This window comes from Mya arenaria, chromosome 13 (genome assembly GCF_026914265.1).
Source record: "Mya arenaria isolate MELC-2E11 chromosome 13, ASM2691426v1".
In the NCBI taxonomy this organism is placed as follows: domain Eukaryota; kingdom Metazoa; phylum Mollusca; class Bivalvia; order Myida; family Myidae; genus Mya; species Mya arenaria.
The window spans coordinates 12,255,453-12,277,820 of record NC_069134.1 but is presented as its reverse complement, the minus strand read 5'-3'; the positions used below and the strand labels follow the sequence as shown (position 1 = coordinate 12,277,820).

At 33.9% G+C, this 22,368-nt stretch overlaps 1 protein-coding gene across 8 annotated transcripts in view; it reads left to right on the top strand.

The window, feature by feature from the left end:
* The first annotated feature begins 3,341 nt into the window (after positions 1–3,341).
* Positions 3,342–22,368, top strand: part of LOC128214988 (tyrosine-protein kinase SRK2-like) — a 38,529-nt gene continuing 19,502 nt past the window's right edge. For 4 of the 8 annotated variants that reach the window (XM_052921715.1, XM_052921717.1, XM_052921712.1 and 1 more), the window contains exons 1-3: positions 9,788–10,035; positions 14,816–15,049; positions 20,378–20,495. In XM_052921715.1, coding sequence (XP_052777675.1) covers positions 14,887–15,049; positions 20,378–20,495 — 281 coding nt within the window. In that variant the 5' untranslated portion in view covers positions 9,788–10,035; positions 14,816–14,886. Of the gene's footprint in view, positions 3,428–9,786; positions 10,036–14,815; positions 15,050–20,377; positions 20,496–22,368 lie in introns of those variants that run through there. The other 4 variants (XM_052921716.1, XM_052921718.1, XM_052921713.1 and 1 more) reach the window with 3 other exon arrangements.

Below are 22,368 nucleotides of genomic sequence, written 5' to 3'. Positions count from 1 at the left end.
AAAAAATGGTTTGCTATTCTAGGACTGCTTCGAAGACTAAAAATATTTCAAACGTCTTCGCAATGAATACAATAGGGATAAAACCATCGAAAACAGAAATTTTCGGGCCCGGTCTTAATATAATAAAACAAAACAAGAAGGCTTATATTAAATACCGTAGACAAGGAGGAATAATTAAAAACACTCTGGCCTCGACAATTTTGGAAGTCAAAATAAAATCAACATCTCGTAAAAACAAGGATTGTGCTGATTCTCTAACTATTGCTGATATATATAGCCATTTCAAAGATATGTTTGGCCAATCCACCAAAAATTATGACCATGCCGCAAATCAAACTATAATAAAATTAACGTTGATTTACTTGGTGCAGAAATAAATGGAACGGAAATAAAACAGGCAGTTTCATTTCAAAATAATTACAAAAGCCCTGGCATTGATCACTTAACGGAGGATTTTTTTAAGCCTCAATGAAACATGTTTGTTTTTTTTAAAGTACAATCGAATCATTTTTATCCAGGAGTATCCCCAGGAAGTGGGAACAGGCATTATCACACGAATATTTAAGAAGGGTGATGTGAATGATGCAAAAAACATTATAGGGGAATAACTCTTATCAACATTTTAGCCAAAATGTATTCATAAATTCCTCTATATGGTGAACTTGGGAGAGTATCAATGTCAGCACAAAGTAAAATCAATTAACTCAAAAAGAAAGTTACTTCAAAGACAATAATCTAATCAAAAAGTATTAAGAGCAGACGATTCAAACAATAAAATAATGAAACATGGAAATGAAAACTGGGCCACTCAAGTCAAAACTATTTTAAATGATCATCATTTTTCGGATATTTGGTTAGGAAAAGATATTGATAATTACACGTTAGAGAATGTACAAAAGAGAATAGATAGATATTATCAAAGCAGGCACCAACAATTCACCAAAATTAAGAACATACGCCTTATTTATACACACTTTCAATAGAGAAATATACTTACATATTATCGATGAAAATAAATTTCGTATTGTTCTCTCAAGATTTCTATTTTCTGCTCATAAACTAGCGATTGAGACGGACAGATATACTAATACAGATATAAATGAAACAAAAGTGTGTCTTATGCAACATGAATCAGGTATAATCTGAGTTTCACTTTCTTCTCGTATGCCCAACAGATAGGGAACTAAGATTTTAGTTTTTTAACCCATACCTTCTGAATTGCAACTCAAAAAAGATACTACAATCTAGCAAGATATGATTTCGTTGGTAACCATCTAAGAGAGGGTGATATTTAATGATTTACAAATCACATTATTTATATTGAATAATGCACACGACAATTGTTATAATCATGCAGATTTGTTTTGTACTTCCATATACACACGCATACTCACTATAATAGGATGCTATAACATTTCAACCATCAGCTCCAGAAAGTGTGTTTGTGAACTTTTTCCACTCATTGATTTATTTGTTTATAAACATTGTATAATGTTTAATGCAATGAGCGTATCGTATCGTATCATTAGAGTTCTGTTCAATTCAATTGAAGAGGTATTCAATTGAGTTGAAGAGGTCTTTAAATAATCAGAAGAGGTCTCGGATTATTTGAAAACGTCTATAATTATTTGAAGAGCTCTTCAAATATTTGTGTTTTTGTACATTTGGCGTTCGATATATGATACACCTAGAAAAGCATACATGGGTATCACAATAACGTTGTTATAACGTTGTCACAGCATCAATATTGATGCAACGTTTTAAAACATGTTTTGGGAAAATATAATAAAGCCATACAATTCGACGATCGCTATACTTTTCGTGTGTTTTTTTAATGATTGATAACCTAAAATAATCTTTAAAACTCCATCTGAAATTCATTTCATAACGTTGTCGAAACGTCGTTGCGATGTGATTCTTTTACACACCTATAGCAACGTTGCCCTAACATACGTTTTGTTTTAGCTGGGGTAGTATCCTTCATGACTGCCCACACCAGTAACATTCAAGGCGCAACCTACGAAACACTAGCAAAGAAACTACAATCAAAGTCTATATCTCTATTGCACCTATGTCATAACACAATGCCAGATTCCTCCCATATTTAACATCTACATACCTGCCTGTCTGCCTGCCTACCTGACCTATCTATATACGGTACATGCCTTGCTGCCTTACATATCTATCTACGATACCTGCCTACCTATGGGATACATATCTAACTTATCTAACATACCTGTCTGCCTACCTAACTGCCTACGGCGCTTGCTACCCTACCCTACCCTACCCTACCCTACCCTACCCCACCCCACCCCACCCCACCCTACCCTACCCTACCCTACGGTACCCACCTACGGTATTTGCCTTACCTACCTATCTACGATACCTGCATTACCTGCCTGCCTATGGGACATGCCTGCCTGCCTACTTACGGTAACTGCCTACCTCTGACACCTGCCTGTCTGTCTCTCTGTCTGTCATCACGACTCTATGGCGAATTTTTTTCGGCCCTTGAGCTTTTCTTTGATTTATGTCGTTTAAAGCTTTGGCTATAATCAAGGTTGGCAACGATTTTTATTAATTTTTGTTGATTTCTGTGTTTAGTGCCGTATTTCATTATTTCTATGGGTGAATACCGAGATAAAGTCGTTGTTAAAGTTTAGTGGATATACCTACATGTACGTGTATTTTCCGTTTGCAAGTTTACAGTTCACCTTCATTTATTATCTTCCTGGATCTGTGTTGCATTATTATGTTATTTGATTTTTTAATTCCTCTGTTGTATTTCTGCTTATTTTTTCTCTTACTTTTCGACACTACATTTTTGTTAAAATGAACATCTTTTCTAGTGCACCGATTCAGAGGCAGTACGCAATCAATGTTGGCTCTCCCGAAATTACAACCGCTTAGATATTGAAATCGACCATTGATGACAGCTGATTGTAATTTCATTGAACTTGAGCTCTCAGACTGTTCAAATTGTTCTTTTTTTCATTACTAAATTCCAATATCATATAAAAAGTTTCGATAAAGCAAAGAAAGGCCTTCATATGTCGAAGGTTCACTCAGATATAATTAAATGTAGACGTACATTTCAAAATGCTTCAAGAACGCGCCTGAAAATGTAAGAAAACTTGTTTAATACATTCGATACTGATTGGCCACTCATGTTATTTAATTTCTACATTACATATATATAAATATATACAAACTACTCAAAATCTCATTATTCAAATTTTCGCGCTATTTTATACAGATTAAATTTCATTCAAGTTGCTTCCCTTTGATAAACTGACTTTTAATTGCTTGGACCCGGCCTTATTTTACTTCTTCTATCAGTGCAGGAAACCAATCGTTGTGACAAGTAAATTTTACTTCCTTGAAAAAGTTGAAAAGTTAGGAAAAGAAAGAGGAAGTTTTAATAAAGGTAATTATTACTATTAACTGCATATTTATCAATTGTAGAAACACTTGTTTTAATCAAATACATTTTTTATTTATGTTTACTATATTTGAATATGGTCAATAGTGTGTCTTCGATATTTTTTCTGCACTTCAATGTTCATACTGTTGAAAAACGGAATTTGTCTCACTGTTTGATATGAAATTCTGTTTTGAATGTCGCTTTTGGATCAAAAAGTAACGAAAAAGCAGTCCAAAATGATTTTTAAACATCAGTTCTGGCCAAACAATCTGACATAATTATTTCTGTTGTTTTGATATTCAGTACCCACCCCAATATTAAGTAAAAATAAGTTCCCCTAACACACATAATTCACCAGTCAATTGTAACCACGGCCCCCCAGGTCCGGGGATAGCCTGGGAAATGGGCCATGTTTTTACCTTTCAGGTGGCCCCGCAGTGCCGATGAATGCGGTTGTTTTATCTTTGTCCAAAATGGCCTTACTTAGAGTCCCTGGGGTGCGGGGGCATTTGGCAGGGATTTTACAAAAGTTTGTCCCCCCAGATCTTAACCGGGCTTGGCTGGACCAAAAGTCAAAGTCCCCGCTATTCTCCAGACCTGGTGGGGGGGGCGTGGTTACAATTAACTGGTGCATTATGTGCATTAGGGAAACTTTTTTAACATTTGGACATCAGTATGTTCTCCTTATCATAGGGTAGAGTCGCCAAAGAAAAAAAACCATCAAAGGCTCTGACGCAGCTGTTTATATGAACTTAACCCCCATCTCATATGAGCAGCAGCACATGATTTTTGGCCATACATTTACATTGGGTTCTTCAGTTAAATGACAGGAAGCAAAATTGAAAAATTCTTGATGTTATCTCTAAAGTTGCAAAAAATACACGTTTACAAGCAAGACTATTCATTGGGCATTTTGCGTTCTAAAATTGATGTAAGTAAGCTTGTCAGTTTAGGTTTATCCTAACATGGACCTTTATGGAACATAAGTAAATAGATGTTTGATGAATCATCTTATTATTATTCATTGATTGAGCCGTTTTATAAAGACACTTTGAGTGCAGTTAAAAAAACTAAGTATGATAACTGTGGTTGTTAATGTTATGGAAATGTGAGTTAAGTAAATCATCAAGAAATGATACGCCAATGACAGTCCTCTTAAAGAAAGAAGTGTTTGATATAAATAAAAACACGTTAATTCCTTAACTTAGTCATTTTCTATAAATGATTATTTCCTTTACAGTGATTATGTCAGGAGGCCTAAAATCAGGCTATGCCGCATTTATTGTGTTTGCCTTTTAAAAGATTGAATACAAATATGGCCGTTTTGCTATTTCACTCAATCCTTAACAAAGTGTAAAGATAAAGACTTTCAGGTATGTGAGGGTTACATAGCACACAATCATCTCCCCACCCATGAGGAGGGAAAAAGCACACAATCATCCCCACCCCCCTCCAACAATGTTCAATTTGTACTACCGGTAGTTTATTTTGAACTTGATCAAATTTAATCTAAAAGTTTTTAATATTTTATCATCAGTTGGTAAATAATCATCATTCTGTTAATTGATTTTGTTGTCCAATTAATGGCAAAATTCAAAATAGTTTGAAAAATACCAAGAGCTCTATTAATCAGATTAAAAATCGTAAGAAATTATTTTTGATCCTGAAGTTGTAATACAGTCCTGAAATAAGTATTGTGAGGTCCTGCAAGTGGTGACTGGAACACAGACTTAACAGCTTGGATCTTATATCAATTAATTTTAGAAGTTATTTGTCAGACTTAACTTTTTCATTCAGGCTGACAAAATTTCAGATGATTTCAGACCTAATGACTGACTCTTTTCCAGGACTTGTTAGATTCCTATAAATCATTGTATTTAAGGGAAGTAAATCTTGTTCTGTTTCTGTTGCTTAACTACAAAAGTTATCAGACCAAATACACGGCCTCTAAACGCCAGCTCCACCACTTTACGGTGGTGCAAAGAAAAAGAACTGTCGACACTTCCGTGGTGGAGCTGTGCTCTATGTTTACATGAACAAACGTGAGTATGATTTATATTTTATTTGAATATTTCATTTAATGGACACATTTTGAAAATCAGAGAATGTGGTACCGTGTAAGAACACTTTTACTGTAGGCTGGTTACTATTTCGTTTCAATATTGTGCAAACTGTGGTGTCAGGAGCTTTTCTCCCGAATCGGACTGTGCATATTTTGAGATCTGATTGCATAGCAAGTACATTTCGGTGCTTACACACCCCGTATGAACATTCTCACGCATGCAAACATAACTGTTATGTATAGTACCTATGCCGGAACACAACAAAACTGATAAGCACTTCTTAAAAAGGAAAAATGCACATATTTGTAAAAGTGGTGGCGCTGTTGCCCTAGTGGTGGCGCTATCGAGTATGTTTTGCGCTTGAAGTAATATAAAAAGGTAACGCTTTTGGAATGAATATAACAGTTGCTATGTTTATCATTCATTGGACATTATGCTGGTTATGCATACTTGGTGCGGAAACAAAACTCTACGAGAACTACCTTAACCTTACTGAAAACTATTTCGAAAACAAACGGGTAGGTGCTGTTCATTTTACCATATAACTATGACTATAACTTGACTAATTCTATCATCATAGTTGTGTAATCATGAATTTTGGGAATAGTTTTCATTAAAGGAATTTCTTTCTATGAAATCATTGAAATCCTGAAATATAAGAATTTGGAACTTCTGGATGAGTTCAAAGAATTTCCGCAAGGGTGAATGAAACAAGTTATCAAACACTTTAAATGCCCAGAATAAAGCAGTGTTTTTTCATGTTTCTTTTCTCAACTGTTGAAATCGATAATAGCATGGATAAGGCTTTTCTGTATGTATACAATTTATTTAAAAATAAACACAGATCAAATTTCAGCCTGCAACATACAGCACAATGGAAACTATCAAATATTATATTTTGTAAACAATGAAGCGCTTCTTTCAATATGAAGGATTTTATTGATTTAAACAAATACTAAAATTTTGTTTCCAAATTGTCAAAATTTGCAATCACATTTACATTATATAAAAGTAGACATCTATTGTAAATAGCATTAATTAATAAGTTGAAATTATCTTGGGAAGATATTTGTACTATAATATAATTATACTCACTACTTCACACAGGAAATATTCATTCAAGTTAGCGTAACTAAGGAGTGACAGTTAATTGAAATAATTTAATTAATGATTGCAATGTTATGCAGGGTCAGCCAGTTTGTGACCCTGGGGTATGATCCTATGTACATGTACATATGTAAACAGTTTCATCAGAGCATGTGTACTTTTATGACATTTTTATGTGTATTTTTTCAGGGAGTTGGAATCTTTGCCATCTAGTTCCATAATGATATACCCTTAATTTTCTATTAAATGCTTCCTTTTTAATCCAATTCCTGATTTATTTATTTTACAGCATCCAAGTTTCATGGTTTGATAAAACAATCCATCTCTGTATACCAGACAATCATAAATAAACCTGTGTATTAGTATATACCGTAAATGTCCTATTAAACATGCTGGATGTGTATCTTTTTGATAAAAGAATCCATCTCTGAAAACCTGACAATCATAAATAGACCTGTGTTTTATTATATACCGTAAATGTCCTATTAAACATGCTGGATGTGTATATTTTTGATAGAACATTATCCACCTCTGAAGTCATGCATGTTGTGAAAAATACCTACTACCCAATGATTGTTGAATCTGTCCAGAACAACTGACTTTTGAGAACAATTGAGTTTGACATCTTCTTCTTTTTTAAATTTAAAACCAACTCAAGTTTATCTGTTATCTACTAAGATCGAGCCCACACAAAACAGATACATGTACAACTATGAATAGCTAGTATGATCTTTTTTTGCCTGAAAATGCATCACATGACCTATTGATTATCATGTGAAATATATCATTTGCACCTAACATTTACGATAGGGTATGGGATTACTGTATAAGAATGACATCAGCATCCTGAAAAGGTGCTATATAATTGTGCCAATGAAAAGCATTTCATTGAACAAATTGCATTTTTAGCTCGACTATCCGAAAAATAGGTGGGCTATACTACTCGCCCCAGTGTCGGCGTCCGGTTAAAGTTTTAGGGCAAGTTGGGATTTTCACTTATAAGTCCAAAACCTTTGATTCAATTGACCTAATACTTCACGCAGTTGTTCAGGGCCATCACATGATGAGGTTAGATTATTCCATATTATTCTTTACACAGATTATGGCCCCTGATTGACTATGAAACTTAGGTTAAAGTTTTAGGGCAGGTTGGGATATTTATAAATAACTTCTATACCCTTTGTTCAATTGACTGAATACTTCACACAGTTGTTCAGGATCATCACACAATGAGGTTACATAACTCCATATTATCCTTAATACAAGTTATGGCCCCTGATTGACTTAGCTTAAAGTTTTAGGGAAGGTTAAAGTTTTAGGGCAAGTTGGGATTTACACTTAAATTTCAAAAACCATTCATTCAATTGACATAATACTTCACACAGTTGTTCAGAGCCATCACATAATGAGGTTAGATAACTCCATATTATCTTTTATACAAATTATGTTCCCTGATTGATTATGGAACTTAGGTTAAAGTTTTAGGGCAGGTTGGGATATTTATTAATAACTTCTATACCCTTCATTCAATTGACTTAATACTTCACACAATTGTTCAGGACCATCACCCAATGAGGTTACATAACTCCATATCCACTCATGTTACAAGTTATGGCCCCTGATTGACTTAGGTTAAAGTTTTAGGCAAGTGAAAGTTAAAGGCAAGTTGGGATTTTAATAAAAATACTTCTATACCTTTCATTCAATGCACTTAATAAAATTCAAAATTATTAACGACCATCTTACAACAAGAAACATAACTCCATTTTAACCCTAAATACAAATTATGTCCCTTGTTTTTTTTTTATTGTTTTTTTTAATTTCTTTTGACAGGCACATTTTTACATTCTTAACCAGTTTTTTACCAAGGGAAAACAAGAAGGGCTATACAATATGGCCCTTGAATTTTTTTTTATTTTTTTTTTCATTTTATTTAAATTTCTTTTGAAAGGCGTATTTGTATATTCTTTACCACATTTTCATAATGGGAAATCAAGTTTTGAATGACTTGCGTCATTTTTCGGGTGGTGGGAGGGCAGCATCAGTCACCTTATGTATTGAATAATTTTAGTTAGGTTTGACATAAATAGACCAAACTTGGTTATATTACATTGTTATTGTATTCACTTCTAAGTCAAAGCGGCGAAGTCGAGCGCGCTGTCTTACGACAGCTCTTGTTTTGGAAGTTAAGAGTGAAGATTTTTAGCTTAACTATTACTACTTATGTTAAAGTTTGCGTACCACCTCAAATATTTTCAAAGGCCATTGACATTGTTCGCCATCATGCCCCCAAACTGTACACAGGAGGAGGTAACTTTATCAAGCATTTTGACCAAATTATGCCCCTTTTTCTACTTAGAATTTAGGTTAAAGTTTGCGTACCACCTCAAATATTTTCAAAGGCCATTGACATCTGGCTTTGAAACTTCGCACGCTTGTTCACCATCATGCCCCCAACCTGTACACAGAAGGAAGTCACTATATCAAGCATTTGACAGAATTATGCCCCTTTTTCTACTTAGAATTTACGTTAAAGTTTGTGTACCACCTCAAATATTTTCAAAGTCTATTGACATCTGGCTTTGAAACTTTGCACACTTGTTAACCATCATGTCCCCAACCTATACACTGGAGGAGGTAACTCTATCAAGCATTTTGACAGAATTATGCCCCTTTTTCGACTTAGAATTTACGTTAAAGATTGCGTACCACCTCAAATATTTTCCAAAATTTTATTTTATGTATACTTGTACATGTTTTTCTAATAATACAATATGCCTTAATTTCTATTATCTTATTATAATGTTCTTACTGTTGACCATTCAACAAGCACTTTTTTTTTACACTCTTTTCTATTTACAAGTTCCTGTTATTAACTACACTTTAACAATATCCTCCAGAATGGATATTATTTTATATTGTCAATCACTGAGAATAGTCGAGCGCGCTGTCTACTGACAGGTCTTGTTTATATTTAAAAAGTACAATCAGAAAGAAATAGTAAGTACTGTCTTTGTATAATTTTGATATATTATCATTAAAAAAGATTGATCTTGTAACTGTACACCATAATGATATATCTACATATATATACAAAGGAGTACTATTATTTGCCATACTTATAACTTCACTTAACGGGTTTAAATTGCGATGGGCATTTCCCAACTTCCTGGTTTAAGCGTTATTTTTCATTGCTGTGCTTGTATTTGGAGCGGCTGGAGTGTTTTAAATGCAAATTTAATCTTAAGGGGGAGTTGTATGTTAGCAAGTTTGTTTAAAGATAACAATAATTTGAAAAAAGCAGAAGAGTGAATATATAAAACTGTTAAGCTATTTGATTTCGATATTTTGGTTGATTTCGATTAAAAATATTGTGTCTTCAAGGAATATTCTATAATAGTTAAATGAAAACGTCATAATTTTGGATTATATCAGTAAATGGTGAGATTTTATCATTTACTTTTATACCATGTGCGATATGTGTATTATGCTAAGACACAGAATGTACAAGTGTATTAAAATATGTTTAATATAATATATTACACTGTGTGAGCACCAAGAGCTGTATTACATGAGTAAATTGTGATATTTATTGCGTTCTTATACCGAACAATTTCTTTTCTCTTATATGTCTTTCTCTTCCTCTTATATACAAAGAATATAAAATGGATTATTTTGATTTTTTCCCCCAGTAAAATCAGTAAACTGGATGTGAATGTAACATAGTTTTTCAAATATTATTGTTAATATTTTGTTAAATATAAACAATTTTGTATTCACAAACAAATAAAAAGTCTTTGATGTTTTAATTGCTTTTATGTAAAAAATGTTCCAAATTATTTCTTGGCATAGTAAATTTCTAAAAATAACTAAACTGCTTTATGCTTGAATTGGTATGGAAAGGTTTGAAAAAGAATTGTATTGAACCGGAAAACTAAATACTTTGACCTTTATAGAGCAAGCACATATGAAGAGTGATTGTTAGTGGTTGAATAACACTTGAGTTTTAGGACGTCACTCAGTACTGATTGTATGACTAAATGCTGGGAGGACTTGGGACTCATCTTAAAGGCAAGATTTGATTAGTATTAAGTGTTTGGAATATTAAAATAGTAATGAAAAAAATGATGGTTTCCATATAGTTAACAGATGTGAGTGTGATTAGATTGTAGCATCTAGGGGCTGGTTCATCACAAATCTAGGATTGATATTGTTCCGAGGAGATATTTTGTTCCTAGGAGATATTTATTTTAAACAGTTTAACTGCACAAAACTGCTTGTTAAGAATAATTCGTGATGGCCTGCAGAAGTCCCAACCTTGCTCTATAACCTGTATGAGCACTCTTACCGCATTTGTATGGGCTATAAAAACAGTTCATATATGTGTATATATCTCAACATACATAACAATATAAAGTGAATCATTTCCTGGTCAACATCACATAGCTTAATTACATCTTAAATTTATACATGCTATACTGACCATCCTAGAGGTCAATGAAACCACTACCAATATAGCATTTCAACAAACATTTTTGTCCCACTATATAAATAAGTTTTTGTGTAAGTTAACCTATTAATTAGCAAATTACTGGCTTGTTTATTGAAAATACTAGTTGTCAATGAAATTTTTGCTGGTAATTGTAACCAGGCCTTGGGTCATAAACAGTTCATAGTAAAAAAATGCACTAGCCTGTCAAATACCATGAATGATTATTGCTTTCATACCATGTGCTGGTCATTTATGACTCGTTTCATACAGGCTTTCTTCTGTTTACTATTTCTTAAATGATCAATCACATTTTATCTTGTTCAACATATTGATTGTGTGACGATAAGGATATTTTATATGTACCAAATTTTTACTTCCTCCCCTGGATTAAGTGTTTCATTATAGAACTACTGTTTTGTGGTTATTTTATTTATCAAGGATTACTTTAATATTCAACATTTTAGTTTGAAAAATAGGTAAATATTTATTCTGCTTCATTTTCATCACTATGCAGTGTAATATTTCATTTCTCCACCAATGGAAACGCTGGACAGTTTATGATTAAATCATTTAGTAAGGTTCAGATGAAAAAGACCGCTCGAGTTCCAGTATTATAAGTTACTTGGTTGGTAGGTGACCCGATATGGGATATACAGGACACAGGAAACCTTATCTATATAGTTCCTGCGCCCCATTTTTCTCGATTCGGGTCATCTACTAACCCTGTCTTGAATATATTATGTTGAAAACCTGTTTACATGTTTTAATGTTTCATTTATTCATCAGAATCAGAAAATAGACGCCATTGGTACAATATAAATTTGGTGACCAAATATGGAAAAATATGGGGTCACCAAGTGAGCAGTCCTGGACCAATGGCGTTGCGTCATTTATGTTGGAAACAGGATATACAGTCATTCCTCAGTAATTCATTTCTGCTGTATTAAAAAAATACGTTTAATGGCTATTTAATGGTTTACCTAAGAGCAATAATAATCAATAGCTTCATTTGAATTGTTTATTTTATTTATAAGTAGGGATGCAAACGAATGGCAAAATTGATATTCGAATATTCGGTAATTCTTTCGATCAAATATTCGAATATTCGATTACCGAAATACATATATTAGAAGATGTAGTAAACTAATATTATTATTCGCTAATGTAATAGACGGAGCATTTTTATTCTACTTTTTTTGTAGCAAGTACGCACAGCGGACCCTGGTTGTCCCCAAATGAGCCTTTGAAATTCTCCATTTTCAGGAAGAAAAAAGCAATACATTATAAACAAACAAATACACAAGAAAACAGAATAATTTCAATTCCGCTGCCTTTATATTTGTTAACAATGTGAAAATAGATTGATTGCTAGTCAAATAGCATTTTGCGCCAATGGAGGGTATTTCCGTCAGATGAGCAGCCTCCTCGTTCTGAGATTGACCTCTAAATTGACTAAATACAACTATGGAAACCCAAACCAACTCTGGGACCAGTAAAATAATAAAACGAAAATATATGTGGATTTGACTCATCTAATGTACAACAATAGAGGAAATATATCCTAAAATGCTATACTATACATTTACATTTCAAAGCACGAACATTGTATCGGACCATGGAAAACAGTTTAAAGCACATATATGTAACAGCATTATTGTAGCGTGGACATGGCATTAAATATCATCACGGCGATTTGAGCTGTGTTGCACAGCTTAATTTGCAGCCAAGACAATGCATTGGTTTCAAAGTTGATTCATAGCCAATTATTCTTAAAGTAGGGGGACCTTTTATAGTAACCAACGAAATGTCCCTAAATGACATGTGACGCGTGTATATAGTTTGTCATCACAATCACACCTCTGGCATTAGGGGTCAATCGTTCTAAAAACAAGACAAACAAACTTTATAAACAACAACAGTGTTGTAGACAAAATGTTTTTTTATTCTTTTTATTGAAAATTGAACTCTTTTTTCGAATATTCGAATACCGATTTCGACATTCAAATACCAAACGTTTGATCGAATATTCGTTTGCATCCCTATTAATAAGCAGTAGTTTTGATAGGGCTTAAAAAAGGTTATTGCCTGACGATCTTTTAAAATTTATTTCATCATCGAATTGTGTAATAATTGCTGAGTAGTGTCGGGGGAGGGGGGGGGGGGGAGGCATGCAGGCTGTTTAAGAGCTTGTTTTGTGATATGCTAGTTATGACTTCATCTTTGTTTATGCAATAGAGGAGACTCTACCAGTTAGGGAAGAAGGAAGAGAAATGTAATGTTTTATCATTTAAACATAACTAACCAACTCTGAGATAACCAAATTTCTATGTTATATCCTCAATTAGAATGTTTACATAAAGTCATAATATGAAATTTACTTAAATGAATAGTTTCAATCTCTTATCTTTATTTGGCTGCCTAAAATTTGTTCCTTGTTTGTTTGTGAAGAGTTGCATGTTAACCATAACAGTATATAATTATGTCAGGTGCCTATACAATTGTATGTTTTTTGGCTTGCATAAAGGGAAAGGTGTTTTCATTTCTTTTCCCTTGTAAGTTCTTATGTGATGATGCATAGTTATGGTAAAATTATTCAAGACATTGACGCAGCAAGCAGTTAACAATATCCTCTGTCACTGTCTACAATGCTTGAGTACGGCTTAATTGCTATATTGTAGTTGTTTGAACCAGCCAGATCCGCCCATGCATGCCTAGATTATGGCCCTTGATAGTATAAAAAAATGCTATTGTGTATACAATTGGTTGTGAACACGATACAGTCTTCAGTTTTGATTGAATCTCGATGAAACTTGTACAGTATCTAGATATCCATTAGAGCTCGGTTCCTATTAAAACCAGCAAGATCCGCCCATGAATGCCTAGATTATGGGCCATGACAGTTTTAAAGAAATGCTTTCTATTTTTAGCCAGGTCTGCATGAGCGAATTCTATTTTTAGCCAAGTTTACATGTACATGTAAATTCAAGTCTAGAGTTAAGGGAGACAATTTGCAAGTCTAGGATTTTGAGAGACAATTTGCTTTTTGCTTCTGCAGTTGATTTTGTGAATTACTCTGCCTTGTTCTTGTTGAAAGTCCAAAGGCCATTTTTTAGCTTGAAGTTCTGTAGTTTGCGCATTCATCTTAACAAAATTGGTTGTGAATGTTTAAGTTATGCACCTGGTGTCATTACTGGCCACACCCAGGGTTCACAGGTTTGGTAAACATAAATCTGGAAAGGTTTGAAAATCTTTTTGTGTGTTCGTGCATCCATCTCAGCACAATTGATTGTGAATGTTTGTTTAAATTGATCAATGTTGTCCTAGGATGCCCTTGACTTTGACCTTTTGACCAACTTTTTTTAACTTTTAAAACTACGGAAATTTTAACTATGAGTACAGTTTTGAAATCATTTTTTTTTTTGTCAGATGACTTTTACTTGGCACATATTAAAATAGTTCATGCAACTAATCTGCTTACAATACTTTCTGGGCTCAGATGTTGAACGTGCTACGTTTTCAGGTAACCCAAACACAAAACATAAACTATATGTCTGTTGCCTTTTACCCATACATACATGCTCTGGATTGATATGACCACAAAAGCCATGCCAGTAGAGCATAGGCCCTTTTGGGCCTCTTGTTCTTTTACCAGTATGTGTTACTGATTCGTCCCATTCCTAAAGTGTGCCGTATAACATTATTTTTATATAATGTGCTTGTCTATTACAGAAAAAAATCCTACAATGTTAGACTATCAATACCTGAAGCATTCCTGAGTGACCTGCCCCTAGAATCAAGCCATGGGGTGTTGCGACTCCAAACCCAAGTTGGACACATCAGAGACGAAGTTCTCCGATATCAAAGGAAAGAACGAGGAAAACGGGGAAAAACCACGTAGGAAAAACAGCTACAGCAAAGACCCCACTAATCTACCCCAGCCTGGAGAGAAATCTGATGCTGAGGGTAAAACACTATGTATTAGTGTGTATAGTAATAATGTTACTTTGGGTAACAGACAAAGCTATTGGGGAAAGCTTTTACTGCTTCCTAAAACTCACCTACCTCTCCTGCATTAATTACAAAATTACTAACTCGGAGAAATAGGCTTTCCAGTGTTCCTACTTTTCTTCCTTTCTTAAAAGGCCCAATATTTTTATGGCCCTTAGTGACAGCATTGGGTAATCAGACCTTGGTAGGCAGGTTGGTCATGACAAGTAGATGAACCCTTTTGAATATGGGGTCAGTAGATCAAAGGTGAAGGCCGTGGTGACTTTGAGCTGAAAATCTGTTTCTGATCAATAAATGAAGAATGCTTTAGGGATCTCAATGCAGGCACCGTTGGAATTGACCAGCAGATGAACCCTATTGATTTTGAGGTCTGTCAGTCAAAGGTCAAGGTCGTGGTGACCTTGAGCTGAAAATCCAATTCCGGTCCAATACTGAAGAACTGGGGCCCAGAACCTCAAACTTGGTTATGGCAGGTTGGTCATAAGCAGCAGATAAATTTTAATTTTGAGGTCAGTGGGTCAAAGATAAAGATCAATTCCTGATAATCACTAAGGCCCGGTAACCTCATACTTGGTAAGCAGTTTGAACACTACCAGAAGATTACCACTATTGATAATTGATACCATAATAATGGATACCAGGATTTCAATATAGTTAACATGATTAAGTCATTTTTCTACATCATTCACTTAAATGTGATCCAGTGCAAGTTATTGAATCTCATCATTCAAGAGTTTTGCCTAGCAAAATTTTCACTAACATGATGTTTAGTGTTCACATATATCATGTTCAATAATGCCCAACAATCTCATTTAAAAGTATAACAGACACTGCATCTTGCAATGACTTAATATCATCTTGTTTTCATACTCTGCTCTTAAAAAAATGTTAGCTATCAATGTTTCTAAACTGCATGGGAAATCTGTCATGAAAATATGTTATAAACTAATCTGTCCAACACGGGCTTTCTGGGACATTTGTCACATTCCTGTGACAGTTCTTGTTTTCTTCTCCTTGTCAAATTATGACTACTGCTTAGTGCAAATGGATGATATTTTGATCGCTTAGCTCTTCATTTGTTTATATTTTCACTGATTACTTTGTGTCAATCTAACCTCTGAGATGGCTTGATGGTTATAAACTTTCAGCAACTTTCATTTGTTGCTCAGTGCATATTTTCATCACAAAGTTAATCAAATCAGTCTAAATAGGCATGGAAATGCATATTTTCTTAAAAAAAAAAATGTCCTAAAACTGACATGAAAAAATCCTATGTTTTCTACTTTTTTCATTAGGAACTCCTTTTTCTCCTACTTTTTTGTAAAAAAATCTCCAACCTTCTTCCTACTTACTAAGGGACCGTGCTGGAAAGCCTAATTGGATATTCTTGTCATTTTTGTTCAACTAATTTCAAAAGTACAAAGAAATAAAATTTTCAAAACAAATTCAGTTATATATCACTAGGTGAGAAAATAAGAATAATAGCCCTAGATCTCACAGCATGAACATGCTTCCAGGCTGGGGATGCCTAAACAAACTTTCTACTTACACAGTGGCCCTAAGATTCATTTTTGAAAGTAATTAAACTTTACTTACATCCTTGATTTTATACACTGCAAATGTGAAGTGGTTTGTGACTTCTTTGGCAAGGATGAACACTTGGCAAATGAAATGTGGAATTAAATAAATTTAAATATTGTGTTTTCATGATATGTAGCTATATGATATTGCTGTTATAAGGCCACTTTTTAGCTCACCTTAGCACAAAGTGCTCAGTGTGAGCTATTGTGGTAAGGTGATTGTTTGTCGTCAATATTTTCTTTTAAACAACTTTTCATCATAAACCACTGGAACAATTTCAACCAAACTTCACAGGAATGTCCCTTGGGTAGTCCTTTTCCGGATCCCTTCAATAAAAGTGGTTCCATGCGCTGCTCTGATTTTAAAATAACTCCACAGAAATGTTCCTTAGGTGACCCTCTTTGAAATTCCTTCACCCCATGTTGATTCTTAAAAAAAACTTGGCTGCCAGTGGGCGGGGCTACTTTACACTTTATGTCTACATGTATATGGACAACTTTGAAAATCTTCTTTTCAGAATATATTGGCCTTATTTCATAATGATTTCACAGTAGTGCTTCTAAGGTTACCCTCTGTCAAAATCCATTATGCCATGTTAATTCATAAAAAAATGGTTGCCAGGGTCAGGCTCGTTTCCACTAATTGTCTACATTGAAATATCTGAATCTCTTCAGAAACCGTTCACCTGATTTCAAAATAATTTCACAGAAATATTTCTTATAGCTGACCATAAATCAAATTTGTTCACCCCATTGTGATTCATAAAAAACATGGCCACCAGGGATGGGGCCAATATTCACTAAATGTCTATATGGAAACCTTTGAAAATATTTCTTATAAGAAACCATTGGCCCTATTTCAAAATATTTTACTAGAAATGATCTGCATGTGACTCATTTATCAATTATTATTTTTTATATATTTTTTTATAGTAATTTTATTGTATTACAATCATTGAAGATCTCATCTTTATACTTCATGACATATTCACAGAAACAATGTGCTATTTTGTGACAAGTTATATAACTCCAACTTATATACTGTAAGAGTTATGGCCCTTTGTTGTTGTTTTTTTAAACTAATGCATAGATTTCATACGCCCTTTTTAAGTGGGACATATTATTGTTCTAAGTGCGGTGTATGGGCGGGCTTGTGTTTAGGCAGGTGGCATCCAGTATATTGCTTGATCAAAAACTTTAGAACCCTTTGTCCTGTCAGGTGGGCGATACAGGGCCATCTTGGCCCTCTTGTTTTAAATAAACTTGCGTGAAGATTCAATGATGTAGACAGTATATTATCAGCATGAACTATCACATGATTACTCAAATGAATCTTAATCATGTTTAATATAAAACTTGTTAAGATTGTGAACCTTTCCTTCCCTCCAATAAAACAAAAATGTCTTCCTACAAACAAAATGATAGGCATATTAGTATTGTGTACATATTACAGTGTTGTAAAATGATCTCTTGGAAAAGACGACGAAATAACTACATTATGAATAGATCTAAAATGTCTCTATTACAAGAATGATGGGATAAAAGTGACATTCATGTAATTCAAACCTTGCAGATGTCCCTGTTATGCAATAACTCAATATCTGCTTCCATATCTATATGCAGTTATTAACATATTACACTAGCGAGGAGCTGTACTTTTCCTTTTACCCCAATGTAAACCCTTATTCTAGGCGTTCTTCCAACTTCCTTATTAATTTCGTGGCTGTCTTTTTTATTACTTTTAAAAAAGATATTCAAAGTTAAATTTAATCATATGTGAATATTTGGTTGTGCCCAATTTGGTTTGCATTATAAATTTGTTACTTGAGAAAGAGGAAGAAAAAAGTACTGATTGACTTTGTGGCTCACACACTGTATGCAGAACTCATTCAGACAAATACACTGAAAGTCTAGAATATCCTAAGGGCTCATATTCCCTATCATGTTGAGTCTGAGTCTGAGGGCTTATATAGACTCAAAAAGTCATTTTTTTATTAATGCTATTGTTGAGTTCATTACAAATACTCGACTCTACAATCAGGCACACATGATTTATCAAAATTAGTAATATTTTTGATATTTTGAAACATTTAAGAATTTGGTTTTGCTAGCCGAATCACAAACATGTTAGTGAATATTGACAGTGCTAACTGTGAACTGCATTGTTTATTACATAAGTCATGCCAAGTCTTCCAGAAACATAAAAAAGCACACTCAAATCGGACATCCAGATTTTCATTATTTTTGACATAGCTTCCTTATAAATGTGGGAATTTTAACATGATCAGAGAGGATGCATTCTCTTCTTTCTCATTTAGAAGGAACTGTATAATGGCATCATCTTTAAAAGTCTTGATTTTTTCAGTATAATTCAACTACATCCTGCTGATATTTGCATGATCAATGTTCAAAAGATAAAAATATGGTTCAAGTATTTTGTTATCTTTATTTTCAAGTCCTGTTGTATTTGCTTTGATCAATAGCAAACTGTCTTTTTTTATCCCATTCTATTTACCGTAATAGCTATAAAGTAAGAGTTATTGAAATGATGTTCATCGATACATTAAATTTCATGTATAACGGGGAAGAATTATGACCCTTCATGCATGGACTGTTATTTACCTGCCTTGTCTGTGGCCTGGCTGTTAGGGCATCAGCCTGTTGATAGGGAGGTCAATCGTTCAAGCCCCATGATTGAAAGCTTTTAATTTCAGATAATTTTACAGTTGTTAAGATAGTTTCTTGCTCAGACATATGCATCAAAACAGTATGAGTTCAAGACTTTAGAACCTGGAAATTAAATTAAATGACTTTGGAAACATTTTCAAAGGGGTCTAAGCCCCTTTAAGGGCCTGTCACACCAAGCGAATTTGGCTCTCTCAGAGGACCACCTATACAGAGCACAATTTTTTGCCATTGCGCTGCCTAAGCAAGCAACAGGACTACAATATTAATGCAGTACTAAGCAAATGTAGGTAGAGGGCTGGTAGCGGCGTATCTACTTATGTGTAATGGTATACATTTTTTAACATTCTCAAAAATTTCTGCCAGTGAAATACTGCGACTTAGAGACCAATTTGAATAAATAAGGGAGACAACATCAATATTGTTACAGCCAATTGTGATACAGTATTTCAAGTATTTCAAGACTTAGTGCTTACTCAAGGGAGCTCCGCCAATTTTCTCACCAATGTTGATTGTGTGCTCCAGTTAAGCCCTGGTGAGATTCATCGGTAGTATCTGACAGGCCCTTTGAGAATTTTCTGCTGTTAGAAAAAATAATAAACAAAAAGTTGTACCATTTTAATTACACAGGTATTTGGTGTAGTAGCTATTACATGTACATGTTTATTTTAATTTTCAAAAAAAAGTTTTCGACAATAAGGAAGCTAATAAATATTTCATCAAGTATATGTAGCAAAGGGACTTCTTTAAAACACAACAGGAAACATTTCAAGTGAGAGGTTTAATCATTTTTGAAAACATAATTGTACATACTTATGATTATTCACATAATAATACCAATAGAATTGTAAAGGAAGTTATTTTCACTAGGAAGCTGAAAATGAGTCACTCTAATGTAACATTTGTAGTATATCTATGCCCACCCCCCACTCCTATCCGCCTGAGAGTCTATAAGGACATGGACGTCCACCATAAGGACATATATCGTAGTCACAAAAGTCATTATGTTTTATTACAGGAGGCAGTGGCGGTGGGAAACGAGTTTACGCGCTCTATGACTATGATGCCCGAACACAAGATGACCTCACATTCCGCAAAGGCGACGTTCTCGAACTTATAGAGGGGGGAACTGAAGAGTAAGATATAAGATATATGAGTATATATGGTAATACCCATTCAGCTCGTCTGTTTTTCAAAGAAAATAGTCAACATATTGTTACAGCCTTGGTGTCGTTTTGCAAAAACATTAATCTTGGCCATAACTCAAAAAAACATTTAAATATTAAACACATTTTGCCAAAAACAATACGCACATCTTTGGGAAGGCCTATTTTCTGTCTTTTTAAATTGTCAAGTTATGGTCCTTGATAGTTTTAAAAAGTCCTGCAAAAACATGAACTTTGTAAACATGTTACAAGTGACAATATGTACAACTGCAACAAGACACATAACTCAAAGCTTTAATGAATTTAAAGTTCTGCGCCTTGAACTGACGATCAACATTGGAACCATCTGCGTCAAAATAAAAAAAATTGGCAACAGATCTTCAATTCTGGCAATTTTATTGGTGACAACATCAATATAAAATTGCCATAATATTTTCTTTTTTAATGACATAAGCGACACTGATAAACCAAATTAAATTAATGAGCTTCTTCATTATTAGCTATTAATTAACATAAGTAGCCCTCAAGTAAATTGAATGACAATGTGCATGGCGATAGTTAGTGCTTCTTGTCACTAATAAGGTCATAAGTTTGGCATTTCTCTTGCTTTATTGGATTTAAACAACATCCTTCAATAAAGCTATTAGCTGAAGTGTGATTTCCTTTATACATTGTCTAATCGGTAGATGGGAAGATTGTAGTGATCATTTCAGATGATTACCAGCAAGTGGAGTGGATTTCAATTTCAAAAATTTGGATTCCATATAATGTTATCAGTGTTCTTATGCAAGTTATGCAGCCAAGATCATAGCTGTGTTGACTAGCAAAATGCACAATATTCTTAACCCTTGGAAAGTCATGACACCTCACATAATAATTAATATTAATGTTTCCAAGCTATTGCATTTTATATTATTTGTTTACTATATGTGTACTTCTAATAAATATTAATCACATTAAATGTTTGAATATTTTTGCAAATCTTAACAAATAGTACATATACTTTAAAATGCAATCTTAGGCTCTTAAAGTGCTTATAACCAAGGAGCTTCAAGGGGGTTTTGCGCCTGATGGACTCCCAGCATGAAGTGGCAACAACTTAAAAATACCCTGATGCCGAGGGTATTCAGGATATCTAAATCCAAGCACTGCTAGCACTGGTGTATTCACTGCTTGGAGACTGGGTGGAGTGTGATGTCATTTCATTGGTCATGTATTTAGGGGCAGCTGCCGTGACCTTTCTTATTTATTTATATTTATGATTATTTATTTTTTTGTGTGCATAAAAACAAGCATCTGTATACTCAGTATTTTTCTTCTATATCGCAACAATAATTTCAGAAAAAAAAAAGAATATCCAACAAAGTGAGAGTTTTGCACAAAGTAGTCACACTGATGCAGTAAAATAAAAAAATAAGAACTGCCATGTACAACTTATGTGTAATCAGGGCTTTTGCAATTATGCTGCTGGAAAGGCAAATTAATGCACTGCTTTAATAACTAAAGCAATCCAAATTGGGATCTGAACCATGCATAATAAAGCTGAGTAGCATATTTCCACCAGATCAATCGAATTTCGCCAACTACAGTATCATTGTTTAGGAACTCATTGACAATACTGTTAATTTCATGTGCACTTATTAATAATAAGTTTAATACAATCGGATTTGATTTTATCAATAATATGATAAATATTCTATTATGCTCATATCCTTTTTGAAAGGGGTTGAACTGGACATTCACTTTATACACGCATTATACACGCCGGGTAATCATTGGAGCCATAACATTATGTTATGTGTTGAAAATGCTCCAACGCGTCGAGAAAAAATTCACTCCGTAG